Source organism: Anomaloglossus baeobatrachus, chromosome 3 (assembly GCF_048569485.1).
Source record: "Anomaloglossus baeobatrachus isolate aAnoBae1 chromosome 3, aAnoBae1.hap1, whole genome shotgun sequence".
Taxonomy (NCBI): Eukaryota; Metazoa; Chordata; class Amphibia; order Anura; family Aromobatidae; genus Anomaloglossus; species Anomaloglossus baeobatrachus.
This window is the reverse complement of record NC_134355.1, coordinates 661,058,463-661,086,169: the sequence shown is the minus strand read 5'-3', so window position 1 is coordinate 661,086,169 and position 27,707 is coordinate 661,058,463. Positions and strand designations below refer to the sequence as shown.

At 49.6% G+C, this 27,707-nt stretch overlaps 1 protein-coding gene across 1 annotated transcript in view; it reads left to right on the top strand.

The window, feature by feature from the left end:
• Nucleotides 1-27,310, top strand: part of LOC142297000 (cytochrome P450 2C14-like) — a 398,577-nt gene extending 371,267 nt beyond the window's left edge. Inside the window, exons 9-12 of the mRNA XM_075341207.1 lie at nucleotides 12,449-12,590; nucleotides 17,926-18,110; nucleotides 19,146-19,287; nucleotides 26,990-27,310. Of these exons, the coding sequence (XP_075197322.1) occupies nucleotides 12,449-12,590; nucleotides 17,926-18,110; nucleotides 19,146-19,287; nucleotides 26,990-27,168 (648 nt within the window). The 3' untranslated portion in view covers nucleotides 27,169-27,310. The remainder of the gene's footprint in view (nucleotides 1-12,448; nucleotides 12,591-17,925; nucleotides 18,111-19,145; nucleotides 19,288-26,989) is intronic.
• Nucleotides 27,311-27,707: the final 397 nt, after the last annotated feature.

Here is a 27,707-nt window from a genome sequence, read left to right as displayed (position 1 = left end):
CGAACTCGAACGGGAGGTCCGTTCGGCGAACCAACCTCGAGCCGAACCGCGACCGGTTCGCTCATCTCTACTGTTAACTCCTGCTCCCTGCAGTGATTACAATGATTACAAGATAGGCCACCATTGCTGTCTATTTCCGAGGTAACAAGCTGTAAACCAATGAAAAATGTTAACTCAAGATTGATTGCATATATTAATAAGCAGTAACATTCAGAAGTGCTTGTTTTTACGAGCACTATCCAACAATATCCATCTATAAACATAAGAATAAACCCTTAAAATACTAAGTTTATTTAGATTCTATTGTCACTGTTAATTCTTCTAAAGCCTAAACGCTACTACTTGGGTTATGTTCACATCTCTTGGTCGCTTCTAGAGGCGCCTCCATTGCAGTTGTAGGTTTTAATAAGGAAAATAGAACTTCATGTATCACCACAGGGGGGAGGGGAGGGGAGGGAAGGGAAGGGAAGGGAAGGGAATGTCCTCTAGAATGTTAAGGCTATGGCTAGGTTCGCACACTGCGTCTTTTTGACGCTGCGTTTTTGTGCATTTTTGGCCGCTAAAAACGCACCTGCGTCGAAAACGCGGCAAAAAACGCACGCATTTTGCTGTGATTTGGTGCAGTTTTTTGCTGCGTTTTGCTGCATTTTTGCTCACTGCGTCCTTATGCGTTTTTTATCAGTGAACAAAAAAAAAAGGTCTGATGTCATTTCCTTCTTCAATGTGTTCTTCATTCTCCACTAGTGTATGCAGAAGAGCAGACAGCTGCAGAGCTACAAGGCTCAGCATGCTTCATCCAGGACTGTATGCTTGAGGGAGAGTCAGGGGGAGCAGACCTACAAGGCTCAGCATCCTCCATCCAATAGTGTATGCAGGAGAGCAGACAGCAGCTGTCGAACTACAAGGCTCAGCATCCTCCTTCCAGGACTGTATGCAGGATTTCTTTGCCCCCCCAAACAAAAAAAATGACGTGAGCTTCGCCATATTTTTGTATGCTAGCCGGGTAGAGCAGGCAGGTACGGGCTGCCCCCAAACCCCGGCTGCCTATTTGTACTCTGCTGGGAACCAAAAATATAGGGAAGCCCTTTTTTTTTTTTTAAATTATTTCATGAATTTCATGAAATAATTTAAAAAAAAAAATGACGTGAGCTTCGCCCAATTTTTGAGTCCAGCCGGGTACAACTAGGCAGCTGGGGATTGGAATCCACAGTGCAGGGTGCCCATGCTTTCTGGGCACCCCCGCTGTGAATTGCAGTCCCGCAGCCACCCCAGAAAATGGCGCTTTCATAGAAGCGCCATCTTCTGGCGCTGTATCCAACTCTTCCAGCTGCCCTGATGCCGGGTGGCCGGGTAATAATAATGGGGTTAGGGCTAGCTGTATAGCTGGCCCTAAGCCTGAAATTCATGGTGTCACGCCAATATTAGACATGGCCACCATGAATTTCTAGTAAAGATAAAAAAAAACACAACACAAAGAAAAATATTTTTATTAGAAATAAAACACAACACAATTAGTGACTCCATCTTTATTGAAATAAAGAACCCCCCCCTCCGCAGTAATCCTGGGTCAGGGTCCCGCGCCGTCCAATCCGGATCCAATATCATCTGATCGGTTTGCTGGAAGGCAAAGCGATCAGATGATGTGTCAGGATCAAGTGCCTGAATCACATCACACATCAGCTGATTGTATAAAAGCCGATTATACAATCAGCAGATGCATCGGTGCAAAAAAATAAAAATAAATAAATAATACTCACTTATGTGCTGATTACCTGCAGCTCCTGGAGCGATGGGGCGGGAGTCTGATCCCGTCCGATCGCTGCAGCAGCTGCCGGTAATCAGGGATGCAGTCTCCTGACGTATCCTCTGATACCGGCCGGGCGCCCGCGTCACCGCAATACTTACGATCACCTGATGCTTCAGGTGACTGCATCAGGTGATCCATCGCCAGGTCCTGCATCCATCGGAGGTTTCCCGGCCGTCTACACACAGCCGGAGTGGGGGTGGCGATACCGTGAGAGGAGATGGGAGCGGGCATGGCACCGGGAGTCTGCAGACAGGTGAGTATAACTTTTTTTTTTTTTTTTTTTTTTTTTTTTTTTTTTTCTACTGTTAACTTTTTCTACTGTTAACTTTTGTTTTCGCAGCCGCTTCCACCTCCCGCCCAGACATGGCGCCGCACGGCAGTAGACATGCCCAGGACGGGAGGTGGAAGCGGCGGTGACGGTACCGGGAGGATTCACGCTTCTGTATATACTGACAGAAGGAATCCTCTTCCTGTACACGTCACTTTACTACCCACCTCCTGCGTTTATAGCTGCGTTTTTGGTCTTAGAAACGCACCAAAACGCAGCTATTTGCGTTTCTCATTGCGTCTTTCAACATCCCATTGAACTCAATGGATGAAAAGCGCAGTGAAAAACGCGGTAATAATTGACATGCTGCGTTTTTGTGGCACCACAAAAACGCAGCTGAAAAAAAACAGATGTGTGCGGCCAGCAAAAATGAAAACTCATAGACTTTGCTGGGGAAGCAAAGTCCTGCAGTTTTGAGGCCAAAAACGCACCCCAAAAACGCCGCGAAAAACGCACTGTGCGCACATAGCCTATGTGTGCACATTGCTGTTTTTATGTGCTCTTCTGCACATGCTTATGTTTTGGCAGGAAAAAAAAACAGCTGGAAATAACGCACTGTTTTTCACGTGTGGCTTTTTTTTTTTTTTTGTTATGGATCATAGGGGTTCAGGCACTGTACCCCGGTGAGCGCCGCTGGGTCTCTGGCTGATGTTACAGCCAGGACCCTGCTTTCACTGCCTGGAGCAGTGCCCGCGCTGCTTCTGGTAGTTTAACCCCCTGAATGCTGTGATCAATATGATTGCAGGAGGCAGGGAGATGGCTCTGTTGCGCCCCTGCGGCTTCAGGTGCCACAGGGTACTGCACCTCATTTAAGGTGCAGTATTCATCTTGGATACGGAGGAGGTCGTCGCTGGTAACAACCACATTCACACTCACCAACACATATCGCGGGGATTCTGTCACTGGGACCGGTAGGGTAGGTGCTGGGGTGGCCATCATGAGGTATGGGCATGATGTACCGCCCCTGCAGCAGATCAAACCGCTCAGATCCGGGTGCTGAGTCCTGAGCAACCTGGTAGCCGTTGCCCGTTGTGCCAGCCCCCACCAGGGGCCTCTTGGTGCCGCCTACCAGCAACGCACCTTCCAAGGCTCTGATGGTCTTTTTCCTATAACAAAGGGTGGAAAAAGGTTCAGCAAGGATGGCACAGTCTATTTTTAGCATAACTTTCCTGTCACCTTTCATTGGGGACCCTACAGACGATTCCCAACAGCCTCCTCCATTTGGAACACTGGAGAATGTTCAACAAAGGTGACAGTCCACACAAAACTTTCTAAAAAGTTGCAGGTTCCGGTCCCTTTAACGTCGGGCATTTCCTGGACACACTCTAGCAAAGTGCCCTGGTAAACAACAGCGATGGCATATGGGCACCCATGGTAGTGACTGGGGTTTTCTCATCTAAGGTGGACTCCTCTTCCACTTCCATCATTTCGAATTCATGTACTGCCCACAATGACAGGGACATCCGATAGCCGTTTCCTCCAAGGCGTGGCACCCAGGCAGCCTCTAGAGTGCTGGAACCTGAATCTCCTTCTTCCATCTCTGAATCTATCACCACCGGAACAATCTGATCAGGAGTTGAGGCTTGGTCGTCCTCTGTTGTGGGCAGCGTCTCGGGGCAGCTGTGATTGGGGGGCGAAGGCGACAGGGCGATGGTGCTGGCCAGGGGCAGACCGGACTCCGCGGACGGATTAGCCGGGTCAACCGGAGCTGGGTTTCTGCTTACCCACTCCACACGCAAGGCTTCTCTCTTGGGAGCACACCGCCACGGCTGCACTCTGCATCTCGATCCAGGCAGCTGTACCGGGAGCAGCATCCCCAGCTGAATAGCCACGCTCCTCCGACATCATGCCTCCGTGGTGCCCAGGAACGTTATGGCAGAGTCCTGGCGTCCCTGCTTCTCTTCCGCTGTTACATGCCATCACGCCCCCTCGATTTTCTCCAGCCACTCACTGCTGCGCTAAGGCCCTCTGGGAACTTCCGGTTCCGGGCAAACTCTCAGGATGAAGGGCGGGCCTTCGGCTTCCGTGTGCTTTTGGTCGAGAAGACTGCGTTTTGAAGCCAAAGATGGCGGAAAATGGCAGGAGCGACAGTACTTTTGACACACAGTTTCGCTTTTCAAGGCGCATGTTACCCAGGTTAGTGGGTCCTGTCCGAATCCTGTTCGTGACGCCAGAATTTTTAGAAGTGTACCGCACCTGCAGCGGATCAAACTGCTCGGATCCGGAGGACTACTTGTGGCTCGAGGGTCTCCAGACCCGGGGGCTTGTGGCCACTCTAAATGTAAAGGGGGAGGGGAGTTATTTTCAGGGGAGTTATAGTTTGTGATGCTACACGTGGTGTACGGTAATGAAGGAATATCGCCACTGCCATTGGAAGTACCCGGGGTGATGGAGTGGGGCAGCAAGGTGTCGTTGCCCTCCATGGGAAGGGGAAGGCCCCAAGACTCTGCATTGGCCGTGGGATGCAGGAATCACTCGGGTAGTCACTCACTCAGTCATTAAGCAGACGCTGACAACTGGGTAAACAAAGTCTGACTGCCGTTGTCTCTCAGAGGGGAGCACATCTGGGTCCCGTCCCCTGCAGTACTGCCTGGTCATCCGTGACCTGCCTCCTGGCACAAAAGTGTAGATTCTTCGTAGTGGCCCGGTAGTTTGGAACTTGGCGGGCCCCGCTCCCCACACTGGATAAGTGAAGGAGCCTGCTCTCAGGGCTCACGCTCAGGATTTCAGTGCGCCGCTTTTGGAAAGCCCTATCTCCCTTCTTGCACTAGTGCCCCAATTCTGGAGCTCATGTGAACAGTCCATAAATGCCCTATTCTCCGCAGGTTAATTGCCGGGTTGCATAAAGCTTCTTTTCGACCTAGGGCTGTGTACCCTGCCGTGCCTTCGGTCCCGGACCGGTGATAGTGCCAGGCTGATGACCGTTCTCACTGACAGGTCCCAGGCACCTTGCCTCAATCCCCTGCGACCAGGGGTCTGACTCCTCTAGGCCCAGACCACTGTCTGCAACCTAGTCAGCTTCCCCTGGGCTCCACTACTCTCAGCTTCCTCAGAGCTCCTCTCAGCTCAAGGGCTACCACTCGACTCTTACTACTCGACTGCTCTAACGCCTTCCACCCTCCATCCTGACCCCCTAGGTGGGCGGCCCTATTCTGCTCAAGCCGTCCCCTGGTGTGCCTGGTGGGTGTGGTGCAGGGTGTATCTAGGATTTTGATTTGCTGTTGGAGGCAGTACTGCAAGATGGGAACCCAGAACCATGAGGGATTTGGAATACTGTACAGGCAGGGCAGTTTGTGCAGTACCCTGTGACGACCTGGGTAGTCCAGGGGCGTCACACCTACCCGCTCAGGGACCCGGGAGGCGGCGCATCCACAAGGGGAAGTTAGGAGCCATCCTACACACAATGAGCTGTTGGCACTGGACAGTGTCCGAGTGAGGATGTACTTGGGAACAAGCACAGACACAAACGGTTCGGGGCCCATGGTCTGGAGCCAGAGGCTTGACCCGGGTTCTTAGGAAAGAAGGGGAATCCCAGGGATCACAGGGAGTGCAGAAGGCACCTTTGACCCGTTCCACAGCCCAGGAGCTGGGATGGAGGGAAATCATCAGAAGAAAACACCGACTTCGACCTCCGAAGTATCCGGGATCGGCTGAAGCCCGGTACTCCAACCGTAGTGGGTGACCAGTGATTAAAGACCTTGAACTGCACCTTCTGTGTCATCTCATCCCTGCTGGCGCACCCATCATCGCGCCCCTGTGCCATAAGGCAACTACTACAACCAACATCCTCCCTGGGGCATAGCTCTGCCTGTGGAGAGCTGAACCATCCGAGCTGCGTTGTCATCTGGCCCAGTAGAAAAGTCCCGTTGCGGCGGCCGATTATTGTCCACACACCACAGATGGCATCACGAACAACTACCCACATCGTCCCCATCCCCAGCCTTTTATTGACACGCGGGGTCACGGAACCAGGCAAGGCCACCGCAGCGTCCCAGGAGAATCACAGGGACTGGATCGATGCAATGGGAACCCTGGGTTGTCACCATAATGACCCCGGGTTACTGAGCTACGGATCGCCTCACACACAATGCTGTATGCAAGGTGTTTGAGGCAAAGTAATACGCCATAATCCCCTGTAGTGATAAAACATTGCAGGGAATTATAGAAATGTAGGAAATAAACGCAGAAACAGTTGACATGCTGCTGATATTTATTTAGGGAGGTTTTTTTTTTCCAAGGGGAAAAAGCAGCATGCGCACCGCAAGTCAGGATTCTCATACTCTGCTGGGATGCATTTTTTCCCAGAATTGATTAAAATCTGCAAGAAAAAAATGCAACATGTGCACATAGCCTTATAATTAGAACCAACTCAATGTTTCATGCAGATTAGACAGAGCACTAATGGAATAGGGACCACTGTTAATTATACATTGTAGCCAAAACAGTTGGAAGATATTAGGAAATTTTCTAGGAATTTGATATTTAATGGCTTATTAAGATAGGGTTAATCTGCAGGTAAATATTGTTGAAATGCCGTCTGCCTGCCTTACTGAAAGCAGCGATTCTGAGAGAAAGGGAAGGATTCCACTTGCGAGAGACTCTTGCATATCTCTCTCCCGTCGAACGGGTCAGCTGCATGTGTGGCGCCCTGACCTAGCCAGGTCGTCACAGAACACTCAAACACCCCCACCCCCATTAGACAGGGACACCAGCCAAACAAAAATCCTTGTTGCCTCCCTCCAGTGTCTGATGTCCACACCAGGTGGGGCGGAGCCAAGCGGTTGGCCCCACCCACCGAGGAGTTCACAGGCCTGGAGGCGGGAAAAGTGACAGTTTAGTCCAGGAGGTGGAAGAGAGAGAAGTAAACACTTGGGTGTCTGGGTTTGTGGCCCAGGCACTGACAGCACAGTGGTGGCCGTCTGCAGGAGTGGTGGAGCAACGCGGAACCGTAGGACCGGGGATGGACAATGGCCCGCCGGTACTGACCATGAGCGAAGTGAAGCCAGCACACACAGGCAGGGCCATCGGACCCCGACCAGCCTTGGAGCCGCCGACAAAGTCAGATCCGAACGTGACTGGAACCCCAGGGGTTTCACAAAAGCAAAAGTCCCGATTTCAAGGCAACAGCCCACACCGTGAGGGTATACAGCTACCACCTAAGGCTAGAGACCCAAGGGCCAGCGCCTGCGGGCAAACGGGCTCCTGCGGTACCCATACACCGGGGAGCGGACTACCGTTGGGAATCCATAGTAGTCAGAAGAACATCAAGGTGCAGGGAAAGACAGCCGCCATCACCTGTCCGGGGAGAAACACTGCAGCCGGCTGCAGGACTCGTCCATCCAGCCGTTTGGTTTACCGAGGACTTTGTACCTTTCTTGCTGAGTGAGTACACCCATGCCATCTGGCACCACACCGCGCTGTCCCTGCAACCCTTGCATCCCAGCCATCCTGCCTCCCCGTCACCTCACCGGGCCCCGGAACCACCGACCCCCTACCCACGGAGGGGGAAAACATCCCAGCTGCTCCTTACCATCGCTCCCGGGATCCCCGTCATCAGCAGCGGTGGTGCCTATCTTCACCACGACCCGTGGGTGGTGTCACGGACTAAATACCCCAAACCAACCACCCCTTTCACTCACGGGCGAGGAGCGCCGCTCGAGTCCCCGGATCCGGCCCACCGCTCGAGCCACCGAGCAGCCATCGCAGCAGCGCCGGACCCGAGCATTAGCGAGTGCAGCGCAGTGGCGTCCTCCCCGCCCGCGACAACTTGGCGTCACGAACAGGATTGAACTTATCTACTTACCAGTAGAAGTGCGCCTTGTGATCGCCGGCGGTGTCGGGCCGAAAATTTTGAAGCACCGCCATCTTGGCGCGAAAAGCTCCCGCTCGAGCATCTTCTCCGAGCAGGGAAGGTGCGAAAGCGAAGCCCCGCCCCCAACAAACGGAAGTGCTGAAGAGTACCAAGGGGGCGCAAGAGTGTCTGCCTGATGTAGCTGAGGCTATAAAAGCGGGGACGCCAGGACTCTGCATACAATTGGTTCCTGGAACACGGCCACGCATGATGTCCCGTCCGTCCGGCACCGCAGAAATCCCTGAGCCCACGCCAGGAACAGCGGGGTGGGTGGAAGCCCGGACCGCACAGATGTGCTGCCGCCTTCAAGCCCAGGTCCGGTTCCTGATGGAGCGCTGGGTGGCTGAGATGGAGGAAGTGTCGGCGGCCGTGCAGAGACGCGAGGTGGAGACAGAGTTGGAGGAGCGGGTAAGCGACCCACGCCCCTATGTTTGAGAAGGACCGGCCGCTGCGGCTGAGGGGCACGGCCTGCGCCCGCTCACCCTCCTGCTTCCCCCGTTACCCGTACCGGCTGCTGTTGCCCCTCCACTCGGTCCGCTACCCCCAACACCAGTAGCGGAATCCAACCCGTCCGCCCTAGAGGACCGGCCTGGGGGCATTGTTCGGGAACGGCCTGTGTCCCTTTCGCTACCATGGAAGGCCCCGCAGGAAGTAGCCGTCCGCGACAAGGAGCCATCAGGCCCGGAAGTGGCCGCACCTGAAGCCGTCCCGGCTCTGGCAGTCCGCCCAGCCGTGGAAGAACCGGCCGCTGCTGGCCCGAAGGCTCAACCGGTGAGGTCAGCTAACCCTGAGTCCCCCGCCTTGGCTGAGGCTGCGCCGGGCCGCAACTGCAAAGCCGCAGTCCAGGCCATGTCACCGCAGGACCCCCACGAAAGAGAACCGGTAGGGGCCAGTGTGGGTGCAGTCCAGCGGGGCCCGACCCGGGCGCAGGGGTCTGCCAACGCCCCATACCGGGACAGGGAACCAAACCCATTGGGCCGGGAGATTGCCGCCAGAGAGCAGCAGAGGGTCGAAGTGATGGCGAGGGTGATCCAAGAGAAAGATGCACTCCATCAGGCCACCTTTCGGGTGCGGGGCCCATTGTACGAGGGTCAAGTCCGGCAGTTCGACCAACGGAGGGGGTTTGGCTTCATCTATGAGCCGGGCCTGGAGGCCGAAGTGTTCGTGGCCCGCCGCAATGTCAATTCGCACCTCCCCAAGGGCCATCCAGGTCGTGATTTATTGCCGGGTGACCTAGTGACTTATACCCGCCACTGCGGACAGAGGGGCTGGTTTGCCCTGGATGTAAAACGGAGGAAGAGCCGCAGTGAGCAGACGTGGCCCCAGCCCCCTCCATTTCCACCAAGTCGTCCGGATGTGAAGCTAGAAGAGGTCCTGGAGGAGTATGACCTCAAGTAGTGGCAGCGGTTCGCCGTTGCAAGCAGTTGTCCCCCGTTGGGACCCTCAGCAGTGTGAGTAAATGACAGTAAATCAAACCGGAGCCTTACCTGATTGACTGTGTGATTATTCCGGCTGTTGCCGGCAAGTTGTCCCCGGAGGGACCCTAGGTGTTTACAACCTGCATGAGAGACTACTCATGGACATGGCCGAGAACTGGCAGGCCACCCACGAACTAGTGGGCTTGTAAATAAGTTGAGGGGTGATTTTCCGTCGGTGCCGCCTCCGGAGAGGCAGATTGGAGGAAGGGCCCACAGCAGAGCAGGCTGGGGCCTGGCCACCACCAGGACCGGTGGCCATCCTCCGGGGGTCAGCAGTCCCCCAAGGACGTGGGGTCCCCTGAAATGACAGCCGGGTGCGAGTAACTGTACCCGTTCCAGCTCGGGCAGCCTGAACCTGGACTGGGGTCAAGGGGTGCTGCCCACTTCTTAGGGGCAGCATCAGGGCTAGGTTGCTTGGGTGGGAGAGCGGAAGACGTACGTCCGTCCGTCTGTTATTATTAAAAATGTTTTTGTTTTATATGTGCAACGTTTAAGTGCCCTCACAAGAAATGCTTATGTTTGAAATGTTTCCATGTTTATATTTTACAGTTTTTGAAAAGAAAAATAAAACCGGTGATGGACGGGCAGCCCGCGGAAGGTCTGCATTTCACCAAGGGGGAATGTGGCGCCCTGGCCTAGCCAGGTCGTCACAGATAACACTCATACACCCCCACCCCCATTAGACAGGGACACCAGCCAAACAAAAATCCTTGTTGCTGTAACGGGGTGCCAGGGGTGCCTCGGGGGTTGTAGTCGTGGCCCCTTTTTCTATCAGGCTAACCCCCGGCTCCGCCGTCACTATTGGGACAGGAGATTGTTTGGTGGGGCAGAGTGTGGTGGTGCAGATAACGCCGTCAGATGTATAAAGACTTTGCAGACGAAGATCAGTTGAATCAGAAGGCATGTTTATTGCACGCATCTTCACAACAGAGGCAACAATCTGATGGTTTCACAACTTCTGCTGGGGGAAAAAACCTCTTCTGGACGTCTCCTCTAGTGGGGATGTGCCCAGCTACTCTACTTCACCTAGGCTCCCACTCCGGCTATCACAGTCTTGACCCACACAATTTCTGCTTCACCTTTTGAGGACACGTTCTCTTTCCTTTCCTTCACTTTTCTGTCCACCCAGCTCCCACACTCTGCCCCTGCTGTTCCTTCTCTCCCGTCCGGAATCAACTGCCTCCAACTCAAACTTTTTCTCCCTAACACTTTTTCATCCCTCCCCCTTTTGCTGCCAGCTCCTCCTTTCTCCTGCACCGTTTCTATGGGGACAGCCGTCCCACCCGGCCACTAGGGGAAACCCACTAAAACAGTATAAACATTTTTATTAAATAACATCAACATTAACAGCTTTCATGGGGGGGAAAACTGCACCTCCTTGTAAGGGGTCTGCCCACCCCTTACATTGCCTCCCTCCAGTGTCTGATGTCCACACCAGGTGGGGTGGAGCCAAGCGGTTGGCACCATCCACTGAGGAGTTCACAGGCCTGGAGGTGGGAAAAGTGACAGTTTAGTCCAGGAGGTGGAAGAGAGAGGAGTAAACACTTGGGTGTCTGGGTTTGTGGCCCAGGTACTGACAGCAAGGTTGGCAGACAGTGGTGGCCGTCTGCAGGAGTGGTGGAACAATGCGGAACCGTAGGACCGGGGACGGGCGACGGCCCGCCGGTACCGACCGGGGAGCGAAGTGAAGCCAGTACACACAGGCAGGGCCATCGGACCCCGACTAGGCTTGGAGCCGCCGACAATAGTCGGATTCGAATGTGACTGGAACCCAAGGGGTTTCACAACAGCAAAAGTCCCAATTTGAAGGCAACAGCCCACACCGTGAGGGTATACAGCTACCGCCTAAGGCTAGAGACCCAAGGGCCAGCGCCTGCGGGCAAACGGGCTCCTCCGGTACCCATACACCGGGGAGCAGACTACCATTGGGAATCCATAGTAGTCAACTGAGAACATCAAGGTGCAGGGAAAGACAGCCGCCATCACCTGTGCGGGGAGAAACACTGCAGCTGGCTGCGGGACCCATCCATCCAGCGATTTGGTTTACCGAGGACTTTGTACCTTTCTTGCTGAGTGAGTATACCCGTGCCATCTGGCACCGCGCCGCGCTGTCCCTGCAACCCCTGCATCCCAGCCATCCTGCCTCCCAGTCACCTCACCGGGCCCCGGGACCACCGACCCCCCCCCCCCCCCCCCTACCCACGGAGGGGGAAAGCAACATCCCAGCTGCTCCTTACCATCGCTCCCGGGATCCCCGTCAATAGCAGCGGTGGTGCCTATCTTCACCACAACCTGTGGGTGGCATCACGGACTAAATACCCCAAACCAACCACCCCTTTCACTCACGGGCGAGGAGCACCGCTCGAGTCCCTGGATCCGGCCCACCGCTCGAGCCAACGAGCAGCCATTGCAGCAGCGCCGGACCCGAGCGTTGTCGAGCGCAGCGGCGTCCTCCCCGCCTGCGACACATGTGTTTCTATGCAGCTGAGACGCTCTCATTGGGAAAGACAGGCCATGTCGGGTGATGCAATGCGAGATACGCAAGAGTCTCTCGCAAGTGGAATCCTACCCAAAATGAACTTATTTCCCATCCGCTTTATCCGGAAGAGTGTGAATGGAGCAATTGGTCATCGCTCACGACACCACTCGCTATACTGTGAGCGGCAGGTGTGATCACTCCCTGGCAGTATGATTGATGGGCAGCTTCCTCTGCACATTCACACTGTCAGGTTCAGGCAGTGATTACAGTATGGTGAGTGGTTCTGTGAGTAATGACTGTAGCAGCCCCAAGACTGAAAGCTGATGGCCCCCAGAAAGACTTTTTTTTTTTTTTTTTTTCTCCCCCTTCCCCTGTAGCTGTGTTTTGATTTAAGGCAGTCAGGAAACATTGCCACAATCATTATCTGCAGATTGACCCTATGTCTGTAGGTATATAGCAATTTTTGCACATATGTTCCCTTTAATGTGTGTGTGATCTGTTTTAGGAAAAACCAAATCCTGAATTATACTTCACTAATGAAAACCTGACAATGCTGGTTACGGACCTCTTCGCTGCTGGTATGGAGACAACCTCCACTACCCTGAGATGGGGCCTTCTACTGATGATGAAATATCCAGAAATACAAAGTAAGACCTACTTGTATTTTACCATCACTCTCAAATATACTGTATATAGACTATATTACAGTGTTTTGTCTCCTATATTTAAGGGATTGTCTTCCAGAAGCCATACCCTTTTTGAATTAAAGCTTGTATGTATGGTGGACTCTCTTAAGTGACCTACACTAGTCCTCCTGTTTTTCATTGCAGTTTTCCTTTTATTCATGGTGTTCCGCCCCTGCAGCGGATCGAACCGCTTGGATCCATGTGGCTACTTGTGGCTCGAGAGTTTCAAGACCCGGGGGCTTGGGGCCGCTCTAAATGTGATAGGGGTTATTTACAGGGGAGATATAGCTTGTGACACCACCCGTGGTGTACGGTAAGAAAGGGATACCGCCGCTGCCGTTGGAAGTACCCTGGATGATGGCGTGGGGCAGCAAGGTGTTGTTGCCCTCCACGGGTAGGGGGGAAGGCCCCGGGACTCGGTGGGATTCGATGGGGTGCAGGGACTACTCAGGTACTCACTCAGTCAATAAGCAGACGCTGACAACCGGGTAAACCAAATCTCAGGGTATCACTGCCGCTTTAGGGGAGCCCGTCCGGGTCCTGTCCCCTATAGTGTTGCCTGGTGATCCGTGACCTGCCTCCTGGCACTAAGTTTAACTTCAATGTGGTGGCCCAGTAGTCTAAAACTTGCCGGGCCCCGCTCCCCACTATGGCTAAGTGTGGGAGCTTGCTCTCAGGGCTCTTGCTTTGGATTTTCTGGACCGTTTAGTTGGAAGGCCCTATCCCCCTCGTTGCGCTAGTGCCCCGATTCTTGAGTGGGTGGGAACAGATCATAAAGGCTCCGTTCTCTTCAGGTTAATTGCCGGGTTGCCTGAAGCTTCTCCCCGACCTAGGGTCCATGTACCCCGCCGTGCCTTCGGCCCCGGGCCGGTGATAGTGCCAGGCTGCCGACCATCCTCCTTGACAGGTCCAGTCACCTAGCCACAATCCCCTGCGACTGGGGGTCCGACTCCTCTAGGTCCAAACCACCGCCTGCAACCTAGAAAGCTTTACTTGGGAGCCACCACTCCCAACCTCCTCTGAGCTCCTCACAACTCGAGGGCTACTTCCTTCGCCTCCACTCGCTACTAACTGACTGACTAAACTCCTCCCTTCCCTGACCCCCCCAGCTGGGCGACTCTATTCCACTCAAGCCATCCACTGGTGTGGGTGGGTGTTGTGCAGGGTGTATCTAGGATTTGACTTGCTGTTGGAGGCAACAATACAAGATTGAGACCCAGAACCATGAGGGACTTGGAATACTGTACGGGAGGATAGTTTGTGCAGTACCCTGGGACGACCTGATAGTCCAGGGGCGTCACATTGGCTTTGGACAATGCATGTAGTGATGTTGTCCTGTTCACTATGATATTGCATTGATTTGTGTCATAAGCCCCATATATTCCATAAACCACCTAGTCTATGCAGTGGGAGCTTGCAAACCATTGCCTCAATGGTATCACCATTTCTTGTTAGCTTATAACACCAGAAACAAATATTTAAGAAGGTGTCTGTCACGGCTTTCTCTCTGCATTATGAGACTAGTGACCGATTCAGGGCCAGAGTCACTTCCATGCTAGGCTCTCAATATTAACCCCTTAACGACCGCGGGCCGTAAAATTACGTCCTAGCGGTCATAACGTTACTGCCCGCGGTCTGCCGGCAGCATCATGCTGCGATCGGCACACATCTCAGCTGATTTTCACAGCTGAGATGTGTGCCTGCTAGGCACGAGCAGAATCGTTATCTGCTCGTGCCATTTTTAACCCCTTATATGGCGCTGTCAATATGTGACAGCGCCATTATAAGCGCGATCGCGGTAAACTTTTACTTACCGCCCGATACCGGAAGTCACGTGATGCGATCACGTGACTTCCGATAGTTGTCATGGTAGGACAGGGTCATGTGATGACTCCTGTACTACACCTGACTTGCTTTCACTTTCGCTGTGCCCGCTGCACAGTGAAAAAGAGAGAGCGTATCTGCTGTTTACAGCCTTGTAGCTGTGATCAGCAGATACTGCAGAGCGATCGGATTGCTGATCGCAATAGCCCCCTAGGGGGACTAGTAAAATAAAAAAAAAAAGTTTTAAAAAAAACCTAAGTTCAAATCACCCCCCATTCGCCCCATTGAAAATTAAAGGGTTAAAAAAATAAAAAATATACACACATTTAGTATCGCCGCGTTCAGAAACGCCCGATCTATCAAAATATAAAATCAATTAATCTGATCAGTATACGGCGTAGCGGCAAAAAAATTCCAAACGCCAAAACTATGTTTTTGTTGCCACAACTTTTGCGCAAAATGCAATAAGAGGCGATCAAAACGTAGCATCTGCACAAAAATGGTACCATTAAAAACGTCAGCTCGAGACGCAAAAAATAAGCTGTCACTGGGCCATAGATCCTGAAAAATAAGAACGCTACGGGTCACGGAATATGGCGTAAAACGTGCGCCACTTTTTTCGGACAAACTTCCGATTTTTTTTTTTTTTTTTTTTTACCCCTTATATAAAAGTAAACCTATACATGTTTGGTGTCTACGAACTCGCACTGACCTGAGGCATCACACCCACACATCCGTTTTACCATATAGTGAACACAGTGAATAAAATATCTCAAAAACCATAGTGCTATCGCACTTTTTTTGCAATTTTTCTGCATTTGGAATTTTTTGCCGTTTTCCAGGACACTATATGGTAAAACTGATGGTTTGATTTAAAAGTACAGCTCGTTCCGCAAAAAAATGCACCCGCACATGACCATATTGACTGAAAAATAAAAAAGTTACGTCTCTCAGAAAAAGAACGGCGAAAAAAAAACGAAAGCGAAAAATCAGCCGGTCGTGAAGGGGTTAAATGTAATTTGTTTTCTTTTAATGTGTAATGGGTTAATGTCAGTTTCTCCTTTTTCAGCAGCATACTCCTTACTTATCCTCAGGTGCTTCCGGTTTGGGTCCACTCTCAGCCCCTATGTATTCCCTTTTCTCCCCGTAGAGGGTGCTGGTTATACTGAATCCTCATTCTGAGACTTGGCCTGGAGGTAAAGGAGCTGATGGAACCCTTTCTGTCTGTAGCATAGGCCAGTCTTAGGGGCCCTTTGCACACTACGAAATCGCAAGCCGATGCTGCAATGCCGAGCGCGATAGTCCCCGCCCCCGTCACAGCTGCGATATCATGGTGATAGCTGCCGTAGCGAACATTATCGCTATGGCAGCTTCACATGCACTCACCTGCCTTGCGACGTCGCTCTGGCCTGGCGACCCGCCTCCTTCCTAAGGGGGCGGGTCGTGTGGGGTCACAGCGACGTCACACGGCAGGTGGCTAATAGAAGTGGAGGGGCGGAGATGAGCGGGACGTAAACATCCCGCCCACCTCTTTCCTTCCACATTGCAGACGGGACGCAGGTAGATGTTCCTCGCTCCTGCGACTTCATACACAGCGATGTGTGCTGCCGCTGGAACGAGGAACAACATCGTACCGTCGCAGCAGCCAAAGTAATGAATATGACTGACACTACACCGATCATAAGATACCGACGCTTTTGCGCTCGGTAATTGTAGTTAAAACTATTTACACACTACGATGTCGAGAGCAACGCCGAAAGTGGGCACCTGCGATGTCGTAGTGTGCAAATGGCCCCTTAGTGTCTGACTGCAGGCAAGAAGTTGGAGTTTATACTTTCACTAGCTGTAGTACCCGGGCGTTGCCTGGGATAGTAACTGTTCCTCTCAAAGTTTCAGTCTGTCTCTTTTCCCCAGCTGTCTCTTTCCCCATCTCCCCACCGACATTTTATTACCTCACACATTAGCTTCTTATACTAACAATTTATTTTGTTCCTATAGCAACCAATCACCGCTCCTAATAATAACCGAATAGCTCGCAGCTCCATTGACTTTAATGGAGGCAGTTTTTTTGGAGAGTAACTGTAAAGCGCAGGGTTACATTTTCCTGACCAAACAGTCTATAACGTTCCCTTCCTTTAGCGGACATATAACATACATACATACATACATACAGCTTTATATATTAGATTCATTCCCCTGTTTGTCCTCCTTCCCTTGTATGTTTCAGTGCAGCAGTGGGACTAGTGATCCTTACCTGTCCATTCACTAGCCAGGACTATTGTAGGGTTACTAAGAGGTTCTGGTTCCTACTCTGGAACAGGTGAGGAGTCTGTATAGGGGCTGGCTAGGAGTGCAGGGTACAGTTGCAGGTAAGTGCAGGTGGTGTACACCTTCCTTTTCTTTAGCGCTAGGGCCCACTGTTGTTAAAATGCCCCCGGGGTACCCCTTGTTTGTTGTGGTGAAGCCCCTGTTGTGTATTTTACCCCAGTCTGGACCGTTCCCAAGTCCGTGCGTGATGGGGTCATGCAGAAGGATGATTTCCATTACACCGGAATCAGTAGCTTCCTCCTTCTGCAAGTGGTAGCATACTATGGACTCCAAGTGTTATTAGGAGCCACACTCAAGGGAAGTGTAGATGTTTATGCTGCCTAAACAGCTGTGGCTGGTCACAAGAGATTCCATAAATGAACAGTCCTTGTCTTTTCCCTGGAGGAGCCAGGACACTAACCTACTGAACATAAGGCTTGTGCAAAACCGCACACAACTAATAGATGAAGCATGCTAACGGGGGTGGGGTGGTGGGGGGGTTTGAGAGGGGTGTAGTAGAGGTTTGGGCAGAAGCTGTGAGTCTTCTTGTGTGACCATCTTGGTAACCCCAAATTCTGTCTCATATGTTGAAGTATGGGAATGCTTTCTTATAAAACTTTTATTTTTAGGTGGGTATCTTCAGATCTACTAACCAAAATGATTACAAAAATCTTGAGGAGGAAAAATTGGAAATAGATCAGTGTGTGCCCAAGGAGCACTTATTCCAAGAAGTCTTTTTGTGACTAAACCATAAGTCACCATTAGTGATGGACATAGTAACTATTTGTGCTCGGATAATGCTTATCGAATACCGAGAACTATTCCATTATTCCTCACAAGGAAAATGTTTCGTTATCCCATTGACTTGCATTAGTTTTGTTGTTCATGATGAATACCGGAATAATACTTTGGGATTCATTACAAATATTTAGAACATGAATAGTTATGATTTGCCCATCCATAGTCACCATCCTATAATCTGGTAGAAAAGTCATTTGTGACTAGGGCAATATTTTCCAACCATTGGGGAATATTAAAGATGCATGACAATTGTCGAAACTATATTATCACAGCCAACAAGGGATCAGAGGTCGAGATCATAACTAAAAACACTTTTTACTGATTATTTTTGTTAATTATGGGTTTGTGTTTGCATTGAAAATAGAGAAGGTCCAAAGTGAAATTGAGAAAGTTATTGGTTTGTCCGAACCCCAAGTGATTCATCGTAAAGACATGCCATATATTGATGCTGTAATCCATGAGATTCAACGTTTCGGAAACATTGTTCCACACAACCTGCCCCACGCTACTATTCAAGATGTTAACTTCAGGGGATATTTCTTGCCGAAAGTAAGTAAGAATTAAATATCAATATGAGTCTTATTAGTTGTAATGGTTGGGTTCACACAATACCCTAAGAAAATCCAATCAGGCAAGTGTACCAATGTCCAAATGTACCAAGTGTCCTCATGTTTCATGACTTGGTTAAGATCGTCCTTGACTAGTCCTAGGACTTTAGTGTTATCAGTTTGGTGATTGGATAAGTTTGATATAGGTACACACCAATCTTTATACAGAGGGTGAGCTAGAGTCAGACGGTCTTGAATAAGGCCATTGGGGAAGTGGTGTACACCTCACCATTAATGGATGGTACATCAAAACCAGGTTCTTTTGGTTTAGTTTCGGTGGTTAGGAAATTAGTCAGAAAATTCAAGATGATAGTAGAAATGTTGCACCAAAAGCATTGGTCAAGATTTTTTTTCCTTTAATGTGTCTGCCCCATGTGTTTTTATTGCCTTCCTCTGTATCAACATGTTGGGTTAGGTGATGGGTTGAACACAATGAACCTAATTCTACCTTCAACCTTAAACTCTGAAACTATAAGTGGGCAGCCAGTTAATTCATGATTGATATCAGTATATAATGAGTCATGGAGATACAACAGGATTGATCTATAGGGCGACCTATGCATTTTTTCTCCAAAGGGTCTTATGTAAATAGTGCTAGGTTTTTGGGGGTTTTCTTCAAATAGATTGTATATCACCTATCCGCAGGACAGAGGGTCATGCATGACCACTTCTGCTCTATTCAAAATCGATGGGTCTAATAGATAAATGAAGAAGTGTAAAGACCGGCGGAACCTTATTTTAGTGACAGGGAAGAGTATCTTCAGGTGTGTCCCCAGAAATAGTGTTCCATCAGGGGTTGTCATGTTGTCAGGGGTTGTCATTTTGACAGAAAAATAGTACTAAATGCAGTGCTGCTTGTTCGATCACATCTCACAGCATTGCCGATGGAGGCTCTGAGCGTCAATGAGCTAAATGATGAATCTGGTGAATTATGATCCACCGAAAATATCACTTATGTAAATATTAAACCTTTCAGGGGACACATGTGATGCCACTGCTGACCTCCGTCCTTTATGACAAGGAACATTTCACCAAAGCCGATGAGTTCTACCCAGAACACTTTCTGGATTCCACTGGAAATTTTGTACGGAAAGAAGCGTTCATGGCTTTTTCAGCCGGTGAGTTCTCGCAGATGTCTTTTTTAGAGTGGAGTAATAATACAGATGAGAACTTCTATGCCATCAGAGAACGGTAAAATATATGAACCTGCAAATTACAAGAGTGAGAGTAACAGCTTCGATGGCAAATGGTTTAATGGCATTCATTGACAAAATTTGAAGTTCAAGGACTCCAATGCAAAATCTCAGAGAGCTCTTAACTATAAAGTGTGTTTAGTATAACAGAATGATCCACAAATCTTGCAGGTAAAATCCAACAAAATTAATTCAAAAACTTTTCTAAAAATAAAATGTGGTGAACGCTGCATAGTGGAAGAAAAAAAATAAATCTAAAAAGTAGTGCAATTAAAAACACTAAAGGGCACGTTACACGCTACGATATATCTAACGATATGTCAACGGGGTCACGTCGTTAGTGATGCACATCCGGCATCGTTTGACATATCGTAGCGTGTGACGGCTACGAGCGAGTGTGATCGTGCAAAAATACTCACCTTATCGTTGATCTTTGACACGTCGCTCATTTTCTAAAAATCGAACGGCCTTCTGCACGCCGGTTGTTCATTGTTCCCGAGGCAGCACACATCGCTCTGTGTGACACCCCGGGAACGATGAACACAGCTTACCTGCGTCCCGCCAGCAATGTGGAAGGAAGGAGGTGGGCGGGATGTTACGTCCCGCTCATCTCCGCCCCTCCGCTTCTATTGGCCAGCCGCTGTGACGTCTCTATTACGCCGAAAGTCCCTCCCCCTTCCGGAAGAGTGTGTTGTGTGTCAATCCTTCCTCTGTATGTAAAAGTTCCTCCACTGCTTCTGCCTCCTCAACCTCGTGTGGGTCCTCCACCTCGGCCCAAACCCTGTGTGGTCAGGCCACCCTTCCTTGTAACTGCGCCCAAGGAATCCCACACACCTCCTTACTATGCTGGCAGCACAGCTCATGGCCATCAGCCGGTCAAATGTTTACTTTGAAATGTAGGGGAAATGTGAGACACCGCTGAGGAATTGTGGACGATTAGCTCTGGAGAGTGAGACCGAGTTTCATCAATGGTTGTCTCCACTCAACCAGCAGCCAGGGAAGGTCTGGTACGACAATGATGCAAACCAGTCTGCGACCCTTCTTCAGGGCAATGTGACACACGTGCCTTGTATGGCTCACGTGTTGAACCTGGTTGTCCAGCAATTTTTAAAGCACTATCCCGGCCTACATGGCCTTCTGCAGAGGGCACGGTGTAACGCCTGCCTGGATCGACACACTCAGATGGGCTGTAAAGGATAGGCTAGAGGCAAGCCACTCACCAAGCTGGACACCCAGAACCCTGAAACCCTTTAACCCCTATACAGTGATTTGGAATTACACAGGGCCCAAGTTGATCAATACCTGTGGAAGGCTGCAGTTCCAGAGAATAGTAGTCATGCAGGGTCAAAAACATTAATTGAGGAAGAGGAACAGAATGGGATGGCCAGGACTTAATCAGAAAACAAGCAGAGGTGAAATGCGGATCGGCCAACGAGGTACATAAACAGCAAGCAGGAAAAGTAGTCAGGTAACAAGCACACAAACTCATAAAACTGAACTGGGGGTAACAGTAACAAGAGGTTCATAGCTTTGTCTGGCAGTGGTCTGCAGACAGGAGGGGCCTAAAAAAGGGTGTGGTGTCTTCCCTTTGGTTGTAGCTGAATGATGGTACTTCATCTGTGAGATACCCACCACCTACATTCAGCCTGTGGTTCTGTATCTGTCAAGGTAACGCAACCCAGTGGGTGACCATAACCTGCGTCCACCTGCGCCGCTGGCATCGACTCCTCTCCCATCATCAGCACTATGCACGAAAGGAACACGTTGTCACCTGGCGACCGGAGTACAAATTGATTGAGTGGACTCCGTTGGTGACTTAACAGCCATGTGCGGCAATGATGCAAACCTGTCTGCGGCCCTTCATCAGGGCAATGTGACACACGTGCCTTGTATGGCTCACGTGTTGAATCTGATTCTCCAGCAATTTTTAAAATACGATCCCGGCCTACATGGCCTTGTGCAGCGGGCACGCTGCTATGTGCTCACTTTCATCCTTCGCACCCAGCAGCTCAACAACTTTCATCGCTCCTGAAGTCTTAGGGTCTGGCGGTTAAACACCGGAAATGCGATGTTCTGACACGCAGGAATTTGAATCTGCACATGTTTCAGCGTGTGTGGCAGCACCGCAGAGCCCTGCTGAAATACGGTCTGACGTATACCCTGGGCTAACTTGATCCAGAGGTGGAGCAGATCACGCTGCTGGAGTGGTGTCAGATCAAGGACCTATGCACCCTTCTACACAGTTTACAAATGTCGACGAAGATGTTTAGCACTGGCGATGTCATTCTCAGCGTGACAATTCTGGTCATCTACAAGATGGAGCACACTATAAGCATTATTCGGAGTCAGGTGTTGGGATAAGAGGAAGGGGAGGAAGTACAGGAGGAGTCATATGCAGAAGGGATAATAAGATCTACAAGGTCCATACGGTGAGCGGCACCTAGGCGGCAGTCATGGTGGGGGATAGGGATTAACAAGGGCGCATAGTATCAGCAAAAATTGTTGAGGAAGGTGCAGGAGCCCATGAAGAAATGGAGGACGAACTTGCGATGGGCATGGAAGACTCAGCAGATGAATGAGAGCTTGCTCAAATTTCGATTGTGCGAGGTTGGGGGGAGAGGGCAGAGGAAGGAGGCACGATTCTCACCTCTCTGCCACCAACACACAAAGGACTTGGTCCTCCTGGATGCACAAGACACATGAGCGCCTTCTTGCTGCACTACCTACAACATGACCCTCGGAGTGTACGAATTCGAAGTAATGCTAACTACTGGGTTGCCACACTGTTAGATCCCCGGTACAAGACAAAATTTGGCGAAATAATTCCTGCCATAGAAATGGACGCACGTATACAGGAGTATCTGCAGAATGTGGTACGCAATCTTAGATCTGCTTTTCCAGTAAACACCAGTGCTACACAGAGTGAATCTCAACGCTTTGTCATGGATAGGAGGAAATGGGCTTTTACTTGTCCACATCTGAGGGACCGAGGGCTGGCTGCTGTGCTGAGATGGCATTGAGTACGGTGTCCCTGCAGAGTGGCCCTTTTGGTCATATACCAAATGAGATGAAAAAGGACAAATGCTGGTGGAAAGGGGAACAGGTGTGTTGGAAAGGGGAAAAAAGTTCTTGTCCGTGGGTTTGTTGGTTAAGCAAAAGTAACATTTGATGAAGAAACACCATCTGTTACGGTGGGACTGGCAGATTTGGATAAGGTGGTATATACTATGTTACCGCTATATAACGAAAATTAATAAGAAAAGAAAGAAAGGTGTATATATATCTCCATCAGCGGTCAATGTCCACTGTGCTCCCAGATTGAAAAGGAGAGGTTGGCAACTGGAAGGTTAGGTGGAGGATACAGAGCTGTGTGGCTATGAAACTAATAGTTGCCTGAACTGAGTTAGACGCCACTCGGATCTGGAGACTGGGAGCCCTGTTAGCGTCACAGGGTCCACACGCCCACCCAGCCCAGGAACTCCCTGTTAACATCACAGGGGCCATTGGGTACGCTGACCGTGTGCATTGGGGCCACACCTGTGGACAGCAGGCGCATCAGCAGCAGCAGGCCTGTTAATGCCACTGGGCTGCACAAGCAGGACTGGTAGGACAGGAGCTGGTCTTAACCGTTCTACGTTACCAACTGTGGTGGCGGCCTGCATCGACGCCCTATCCCTGCCTACCTCTGGCCTAAAGCCGCAATGGGTTCAACACATGGAGGTGTGCTCTTTCGGAGCATAATAGAAGACTGCACACCTCCTTGTTGGCTCCAGCCCATTTTATAACCTGGGTCCGCCCCAAACCAGGGTGGACCACAATGCACCTCCTGGAGACAAAAGCAGAGTGACACGTCATGAGTGGCATAACTAGCGTCCTATTTGGAACCGCAACTTCAATAATGACCTCATGGCTGCCATGACCCAAACACCTCACCAGTCATCGTCTGACCATCAATAATGAGGTGACAAGTCATAGAGGTGGGCCTCTGCAAGCCATTTGGGAGTGGCCTGGCCACATCGTCAGGACACCTGATGCCCTGTGGTCTATATGGGCCCCCAACATCAGGGGCAGGGCCAAAGAGTTCATTACCGGACCTAGTCTCTGATGCAGTAAGTGCCTGAGCATGCTCAGTAGCATGAAATACAGTCTCTGAAAAAAGACTATCAGCTTTAGCATGGTGTCTAGGCACAAAACAGGACTTAGACCCGGCACGGAATGCAAGTACCTGTGCAAAGGCTTTTCGCACTAAGTGTGGGAGCATGCGCTGTATCCCGAAATGAAGACTTCGCCTCAGCAATGGCACAGTCAGGCTGAGCATACTCACTAGGCGAAACACTGTAGTTAGGCTGCAGCTGGGGTAAATCGGCACACGCATGCGCACTAGCTGCCTCTCCACACTTACACGTGGAGGAGAAATTGCTCTTCGGGTGTGGACTTGGAGATGCTGTCTATGAACAGAAGGAAAAGCTAAAGGAAGCCTCACTTTCTATCCCTCCGAATGATCAAATGCAGCAATGAATTTCCTGAGTTTGCTATAACATTAGCGTAGCAAAAATGTGCATGAGGGTGTCCTGCAGAGGTGCTAGAAATAGCTTGGCACCAGTGGGGCACTAATGGAATACAACAGCCAGTTCTATGATGCCACTAAATGGCAGTATTTTTTGCTATCATTATAGCTTATTAAAAACAAAGCAGGAGGGTGTCCTGCACAGGTGCTGCAAATATCTTTGCACTACTGGGACAATACAGAAGTCCAACAGCCACTTTTAGGATGCCACTAAGTTCACTCAGTGTTTGCTAGTATAATGGCTTAGTAACAATGAGTTTGAGTGTGCAAAGGGCAGGAAGGTACAGTGGCAGGGTTGTGGGTCTCTGGGTAGAGGAAAGGAAGCCTGCCTTTCTATCCCTCCTAATGGTGAAATGCAGCGAGAAAATCCCTGACCTTAGCTACACAGACGCTGTCATCTTGTGTAGCTGTTAAACTCTGTTTTCACGGACCTGTCACCTATGGCTCTGACCCTGCCGGGATTAGCCCTTAAAAGGACTGATAGAAAGTGCTATCCCTATGCTGTACAGCGCTGTGTATGGAGCGTACACTGCAGTAACGGAGACAGGAGCTACGCCAGCGGTGACTGACACCCAGACGCAGAAGGCAGATAATGGCGTGCTGGAGGAAAATGTCCGTTTTTATAATGCAGGGACATGTGACATGGACATCCCATCACACATGCCGTTGCTTCTCTGGCTAAAAGTACACTTAGCTGTGTGTGTGTTTGGGATTGGCTGACATGCTGGCCCGCCCCACTACACGCGCATGCTTAGGGAAGGAAGACAAGGAAAAAAAAAAAATGGCGATCGCCATTATACATACAGCAGTGATCTGAATGCGCTGTTCCCGCACACTATACACTGAAATTTCATAATAGTGTGAGTCACAGAGTGACTTGCACTATTACAGCGGAAAGCCAGCTAGTAAGTAGCGGGTCTTTTTGCTGCTAGAACCGTTTTCGAACGTATCTATAACTATCGAGCTTTAGCAAAAAGCTCGAGTTCTAGTTCTATCTAGAGCAGCCCCCAAAATCACTCGAGCCGCGAACTGGAGAACCTCGAACCTCGAACCGCACTCAACTCTAGTCTTCTCAAGGTTTGCACACACTGTTAGTAGTATGTTGGCGCATTCGTCCATGCAGATCTCCTCTAGAGCAGGGATGTGTTGGGCATGTCGCTGGGCAACATGGACTTTCAACTCCCTCCAAAGGTTTTCTATGGGATTGAGATCTGGAGACTGGCTCGGCCACTCCAGGACCTTCATATGCTTCTTACAAAGCCACTCCTTTGTTGCCCTGGCGATGTGCTTGGGATCATTCTCATCCTGAAAGACACAGCCATGTTTTATCTTCAATGCCCTTGCTGATGGGTTTGAATTCAAAATTTCACGATACATGGCCCCTTTCATTCTTTCATATAAACAGATCAGTTCTCCTAGTTCCTTTGCAGAGAAACAGCCCCATAGCATGATGTTGCCACTCCCATGTTTTACAGTAGGTATGGTGTTCTTTGGATGCAACTCTGCTTTCTGTCTCCTCCAAACACAAGGTGTTTCTACAAAACAGTTCTACTTTGGTTTCATCAGACCATATGATATTCTCCCAATACTCTTCTGGATAATATAAATGCTCTCTAGCAACCTTCAGACGGGCCCAGAAATGTACTGGCTTAAGCACGGGAACATGTCTGGCACTGCAGGATGTGAGTCCCTGGTGGCAGTGTTACTGATGATGGGCTTTTGTTTCAATGGTCCCTGCTCTATGCAGGTTATTCACTAGTCCCCTCCCCCCACCCCTGTATGGTTCTGGGATTTTTGCTCACTGTTCCTGTAATCATTTTGAGTCCATGGGATGAGCTCTTGCGTGGATCCCCAGATCAAGGGAGATTATCAGTTATCTTTTATGTCTTCCATATTTTTATTATTGCTCCCACAGTTGCTTTCATCACACCAAGCTGCTTGCCTATTGAAGATAGTCTTTCCAGCCTGGTGCAGGGCTACAATTTTGTTTCAGGTATCTTTCAACAGCTCTTTTGGTCTTCACCATAGTGGAGTTTGGAGTGTGACTGTTTGAGGTTGTGGACAGGTGTCTTTTATACTGATAACAAGCTCAAACAGGTGCCATTACTACAGGTAATGAGTAGAGGACAAAGGAGCCTCTTAAGAAGAGCTTACAGGTCTCTGAGAGCCAGAAATCTTTCATGTTTTTAGGTGACTAAATACTTATTTTCCACCATAGTTTGCAAACAAAATCTTGCCAAATCAGAAGCGGTGATTTTCTGGATTTTTCTAATTTTGCCTCTCATAGTTGTGGTCTACCTATGTCAATTACAGGCCTCTCTCATCTTAAGTGGCAGAAATTGCACAGTTGGTGGCTGACTAAATACAATTCCCCCCCCCCCTCCCCATTGTGGTAGTGATAACTCATTTCAGACTGATCTAGTTAGTACTTAATCAAATGTCTTTAATATTCATCTTCTCACATGGGCCAAAATGACCTTTTCGGTCAGCCAACCATTGGGCTAGAGAAATCCCTGCATCTAATATAGTTATACCCTGCTGACTCACATGGGTAAATCTTTGGGAGGTACCTTTTGAAACCTATTTAGGGTAGAGATGAGTAGAACCGTTGAAGGTCGGTTTGTCATGTTTGGTCGAACTCTAAAACAGTTTAGTTTGGGACCCGGACTTGACTTGAACACCAATGGAAGTCACTAATTGGGCAGCTCGGTCACATGTAGCCAGCCATTAACAGAACACTTTAAAGGACCGGTGGGCTAGGTTTTTCTTTTGGTGCACACTACATCCGATAAAGCTGTTACCCCCCCCCCCCCCCCCCAGTGCGAGCAATCCAGAGCATTCAAGTGGAGAGTACCTGAGCACATGATGCTTGAGCGATTGGTCAGCATACATAAAGCACCTGAACTTCAACATTGATTCTCTAGTATGAACACTGAACTTTACTTTCCAGATTAGATAATCTCTAGTTATGAACTATTAAATGTTGGGACTGTAAAAATGTTAAGATTTTCCAATGACTATATGTATTTCTTACACTTTACACCTATTTTATTGCCATAGGTAAGAGAAGTTGCGCTGGGGAGAACTTGGCCAAAATGGAGCTGTTCCTGTTCTTCACAAAACTACTGCAGAACTTCACAATCAAGGCTCCGGTTGGAGCTACACTGGACCTTACTCCTGCTGTTGGATTGACAACTGGTCCATTGGCCCATGAAATATGTGCTATTCCTCGTATATAATATGAGCCTGTAACATTGAAAAATTGTAATAGTTGTCTAGATATTGTTTTTTGTTTTGTGGGCTTTTTTTGTTTTTTTGTGTGCTTTATAAAACATAATTTAAAAAATGTTAAGGATTGTTACAATAAACAAGATCCCACCATCTAATCTACTGTAGTGTTTGTTTTTTGGTTTTTTGTTTTTTTTTTTTCTCAGTTTTTTTACAACCTCATGGCCTAAATATATGGATCCAAAAAAATTGCAAAAAATGTTACTTCCATATTGTCTGATGGGCCAAAATATTTTTATGAATTATTTGAGTTGAAATTGCTTGAGTGCAGAATTAAAAACGTCTTATAAAGTGTTTTCAAGTCAAATATCCAACAATTCAACGTTTCCCATATCAATGTTCATGTCTTTAAAGTCCATATTTCCCATTCTACTGTGCTTTAAAGGGAACCTGTCAGCAGAAATTTCCCCTAAAACCTAACAGATTCCCCCTCTGCAGCTCGTGGGCTGCATTCTAGAAAGGTCCCTGTTAGTATTGTGCCCACTTTCTG